Raw genomic sequence first — 5,240 nt, forward strand, 5'->3', positions numbered from 1 at the left:
TCAAAAATTTTTTGCAAATCCAAGCGAAAGTGTAAAAATTTGAAAACTTGATATTGTTCCATTTGACACACCGACACCCATTTCTAATCTTTTCTTGGTGAGAATTGAGCCACGCATGATTGTTATTGATATTTCATTGTTTGAGTGGCGGTGTGTGTTGTGTGTTCATAGAACTTGTGTGTGAATACTTGTTAAATCTTAGAGTTAACATGCTTTTGAAGATGATAGGGGACTTCTAGGATGCCTCGTCTAGGTGAGTGCGAGTGTGGGATTTGGGGGGTTGGACCTCATTAATTATATATATGAGCATGGTTGCGAGAGGGGCGGGGGTTTGGACATTTAGTTGCCCATTTTGTGCTTAAAAGCCGATTGTTTGTTACCCCTTAGCTAGTTTCCCAAAAGTTTACCCGACTTAACCCGGTCTTATAATGTTAGTAGTTGTTTATTAGTATGTAGACATGTTATGGTATTATGTTAAAAAAAAGCAATGAAAAAGAAGAAAAGAAGTGATGATTGAGTTGTCTTGTATATAGAAGTTATGTCATGTTTTTTTGTTTGTTTCATTGTGTAATAAAAGACCGAGTTAAGTCCTTCGCTACTACATATATATTCCTTTTCCTACCCTTGCACCTAGCCCCGTTATAACCGTAAGTTCCCTTGATTCATGAGCATGTTAAATATTCGTTAGGAGGAAACTTGATTCTCATACAAGCTTATTGTCGCACACACACATATACGCATTGAGTGGTTTAGCATAACTTGCTAATTTTTCTTGTCACTGAGAGTTTTTGTGAGGGGTGTGTTGCGTGGTATGATAAAAAGTGAGTAAAAGGACGGCATTTTAGCTTGGTTTGCATATTCGATTGATCGCTTATGGTGTAAACAGTTTTTGAAGTGGTTGCTTGGGACAAGCAACGGGTAAGTGTGGGGATGTGACGGGTGGTCCGTAGGACAACCCTTAAGGCTTTTAAGATTAATGAATTCCCATATTGTATCCGGTTATTTGCTTGAATTAGGTAATCACAAGATGTTGATGATGCAGGTGTTAAAGTGTGCAAGACGCGAGTTTTAGGAGGCACGGATGGATACTAGAAGTTGGCATAGTCAAGATGTGAGGGACTCAAGGGAAATGAAGGAAACAAGAGCAAAAGGCTACTCAGCGCCGTAACCTACGGCCACTGCCGTAGGCTACGGCACCTTGACAAGTGCTAAACTCATCGCCGTAAGACAGGAAAGCAGGGCCGTAAAGATAGCTGGTCGCCGTAAGCTACGGTGATGAGCCGTAGCGTACGGCGCTATGTTGAGTCCCGGGATGATACTGACCGCCGTAAGCTACGGCAGGCGGCGTAGCTTACGGCGCCGACTGATCCAACATTGTAACTCCCGCATTGATTGGTCATTTTATGGAGCATTATGGAGTTCAATGATGTGCTTTTCGGTTACCACTTGGAAGAAACGAATTTGGGGACTATATTTAGGGAGTTGGAGTGAAAGAACACTATCTTATCATCTATCCTTGATCACCTATCAAACAATCTTTAGCTTTTTCATTAGTTTTTGTTGGTGGAACTTGTGAACACTGTTTTCTTTCTATTTTGTCATGATGTTAGCTAAAGCCATGAGTGGCTAGGTACTTTGATGATTATCTTGTGGTGAAGGTTTGTGTTAGACTTTTGTGTTCTTATCTACATTTCTAGAATAACAATTCCTTTTCATTTGAATTGATTGTTATGGTGTATAATTGGTTGTTAGTAACGTGTTGATTCTTACGTTGAACTAATTAGAAACCATACGTTCTTGGTGCCGTTGGCAATCGGGATATCATGGGTATAGTTAGGTTTGGGTAAGGGTTGATTGATCATCGGGTGATAACCTCACGTTCTCGGAATCTGAGTACTTAGTCCCCTTTCATCACTGCAATTGTTTATACATGAACTATGTCTATGTAGTTCTTTCTAGTTGAATGTTAACACAAAAGTTGAAACAAACCGGATACACAAGATAGTCATTTGTCTCTCAATTGTTTACAATCTAATTTTCAATTCGCAAATAGATTAATTAATCTTAGTTTTTAAAACCAATCAAATCAAACCAACTCTTAAATTTTACTTTTTCTTGCAATTAGTTTAAATTTAGTTAACTTAGAGAAGCACTTCAAATAGCACATTTTCCACAAACTCCCTGTGTTCGATACCCACTTGCCACTATTTACATAGTTGTTCTTGGGATTAAATTTGCGTGACCACGACATCACGTCAGTGGTTCAATCTGCAATAATACAGATTTCAAAAAGAGGTTGTGTGCCATTGTGTGGACCGATTCAATTATACCAGTTAAGTTTGAAAGTGAGTGGGCTACCATAATGAACGATTTTAACTTGGTTGATCATGAGTGGCTGCAGTCACTTTACCAAATCAGGGATACTTGGATACCAGCTTATTATCGTGAGGAGGTCATGTCCGGGCTTATGCGTACCTCTTCTCGTTTCGAGAGCGAGAACCATTTCTTTGGACAGTTCTATAACCCGGGTTGCACACTTGTCGAATTTCTCGGGCATTTTGATTCTGCTATTGAAGCTCAGAGACACGAGCACAGGAAGAATGACCATGACACCAGAAATACAAACGCTGAAATATGGGCTGAAGACTTTGTTTTGGAGGATCAAGCGTCCAGGATATACACACGCACTATATTTTTTGACCAACAGTTGGAGATACAAAACGGTATACACAGATGTGCTATCGGAAAGTGGGAAGACATTGGTGACTTCGTTAACTTTTTTGTGAAGGACTGGGAACAACCATGCACTACTTTCTTCGAGGTATACACATGATGTTTTGTAGTGTTATTCTTGAAAATTGTGTAGATCTTGGTGATTTCCAGTTGCATATGGTGTTTTATAGTGTTATTTAAGACAACTTTATAATTTCGAATGGTGTTTTATAGGTTATGATGCGGGAGGCCGACATGACTGTGTATTGTACATGCAAAAGATTTGAACAGTTTGGGTTGTTGTGCTCACACATCTTTTGTGTGCTAAGGATGCTTGACATTAGGGAGTTTCCACAACGCTATATATTACGACGTTGGACTCGGGAGGCTGTTCCAAATAGTGCCCCTGGTGCTATTCTAGGTATCAATGAGACTGAGGATCGTTATAATGAAGTTAACCGTGTTGTACGTGAGATCACATATTCTACAGAGTCGGTTATTAATCAGCTTGTCACCAACTTTGATGCGCTATGCTCGTTCAGGGATCATGTTGTTAATTATTTCAAAACTGCTGATGAGTCTGTTGTCAATGCTCCACCTAAGAGCCGTCGTGAAAGGTTTACAGAAATTACTGGTAACACAAAACCATCAGAAGCAACCGTTCGTGTTCCCATTGGAACAAGATTCAAAGGTATGGGTAAGCCTAAACAGATGAAGTCCAAACGTGAAATTGCAGTAAGTCAGTTGGGTAAAAAGAGCCGTCAATGTCAAAACTGTTTTAGATACGGTCATAACAGACGTTCTTGCAAAAACCCTACCCGGACTAAAGAACAAGCTATGGCCGAGGATCACGGCGAAGAAGCTGATGAAGTCGACGAGGAGGAAGATGAATGGGAGGAAGTTGAAGAAGATATGGATGAACAAGATGAGGATGCATTAGACGAGAAGGATGGGGAAGAGGAGTAGTAAGTTATTTAGAGATGTCTAAAAATTTCGTTATTTTTAACGTACTTCCTTCTTGTTTCGTACATTGATAGGTTTTTTATCGTTTTCCGGATTCGCATACACTCATGGATTTATTTTGTTTGCTTATGTTCGAATTTTAATATTACCAGTGACAATGGTTTATATATTGTTTCTGTTAAATACGTTTGTTTTTTTTAACCAATTCTGTTATTTTTTGTTCAGTGTGTTTTATTATGTATGTTGCAATTTGAATAGTGTTATTTGTCCTCACTAAGATATTTATTCTAAACTGGTGGTTTATGTGTTTTTCATGGAGTTATTTTGTTGTTAATGGTGTTATTTGTTAATTCAAGTTGAGTAGTGTTATTTATCTGTATAGAATTTATTTTTTTTAATTTTGTAGAACTGTGGTGTTTTTAGTTGTTCAGGGTGTTATTATTGTGCAGGTTGCTTATTTATGTATATGTAGCGTTATTGTGTTTTTTACTTGACTATAGTGTCTTAATTGTGCAGGTTGCAAAGGAGTTGGTAAATATTTTTTTTTACATATTTAGCATGATCATCATTTACTTTGTAAAAAACTATCTGGCCAATACGCGTTCTATGTGTTATTTGTCCTCACTCAGATATTTATTCTAAACCGGTGGTTTTATGTGTTTTTCATGGAGTTATTTTGTTGTTAATGGTGTTATTTGTTAATTCAAGTTGAGTAGTGTTATTTGTCTGTATAGAATTTTTTTTTTTAATTTTGTAGAACTATGGTGTTTTTAGTTGTTCAAGGTGTTATTATTGGTGTTCATATGTTCAGGTTGCTTATTTATGTATGTGTAGCGTTATTGTGTTATTTACTTGACTATAGTGTCTTAATTGTGCAGGTTGCAAAGGAGTTGGTATATTTATTTACATATTTAGCATGATCATCATTTACTTTGTAAAAAACTATCTGGCCAATACGCGTTCTTTTTTGTGCCGGAAATCGCAATATTAATTCATTAAAACACCAGAATAAAAAGGTGTGTAACACACAAACAGCTAACGATCGTAATCATACTTATCATAGTAAACTACACCATTAATCACAACTTTGTCAAAACGCTAACACATCATATAATCTATATTTCCCAAAATGTTTGTCAAGTAACAAAAAGATTAACTTGTTCTGCTGTCCACTTACACTTCAGCTCCCAACCTTTCAGCAATCCGATCAAACGCATTCTCTTCCATTCTCAACCTATCATCCTCGTCTAAAAGTGCATATTCTTGTACTTCTTGTTCCACAACTCCCCGTTCCGTGTTCACGTCGCTTAGGAGCATTTTTGAGAGGTACTTCTTACGCAGATCCTCGATTTCGCGTGCTTGATCAGGCAAAACCAAGTTCGTAACGTCCCTCTCATTCGATAAACCACACATCCAATGTCCAACGTGTGTTCCTATTCAATACCAAACCATCATAATTGTTCATATTTCGTGTACATTTATTTTAATTATTTTTTTAATAAACAGAAATATAAACGTGATTACCATAGTAAGTTTCCATATGCCGCATAAGGAAAATACCACAG

General features: G+C 37.5%; 1 protein-coding gene across 1 annotated transcript; it reads left to right on the forward strand.

The window, feature by feature from the left end:
* Positions 1–2,362: 2,362 nt before the first annotated feature.
* On the forward strand, positions 2,363–4,595 carry LOC110931540 (protein FAR1-RELATED SEQUENCE 3-like). Its single transcript, XM_022174928.1, has 6 exons — positions 2,363–2,821; positions 2,947–3,674; positions 4,082–4,124; positions 4,192–4,206; positions 4,433–4,486; positions 4,554–4,595. Exons 1-6 carry the CDS (start codon positions 2,363–2,365, stop codon positions 4,593–4,595), a joined length of 1,341 nt encoding a protein of 446 aa, XP_022030620.1.
* Positions 4,596–5,240: the final 645 nt, after the last annotated feature.

The sequence above is a fragment of the Helianthus annuus genome, chromosome 1, assembly GCF_002127325.2.
Source record: "Helianthus annuus cultivar XRQ/B chromosome 1, HanXRQr2.0-SUNRISE, whole genome shotgun sequence".
NCBI lineage: Eukaryota > Viridiplantae > Streptophyta > Magnoliopsida > Asterales > Asteraceae > Helianthus > Helianthus annuus.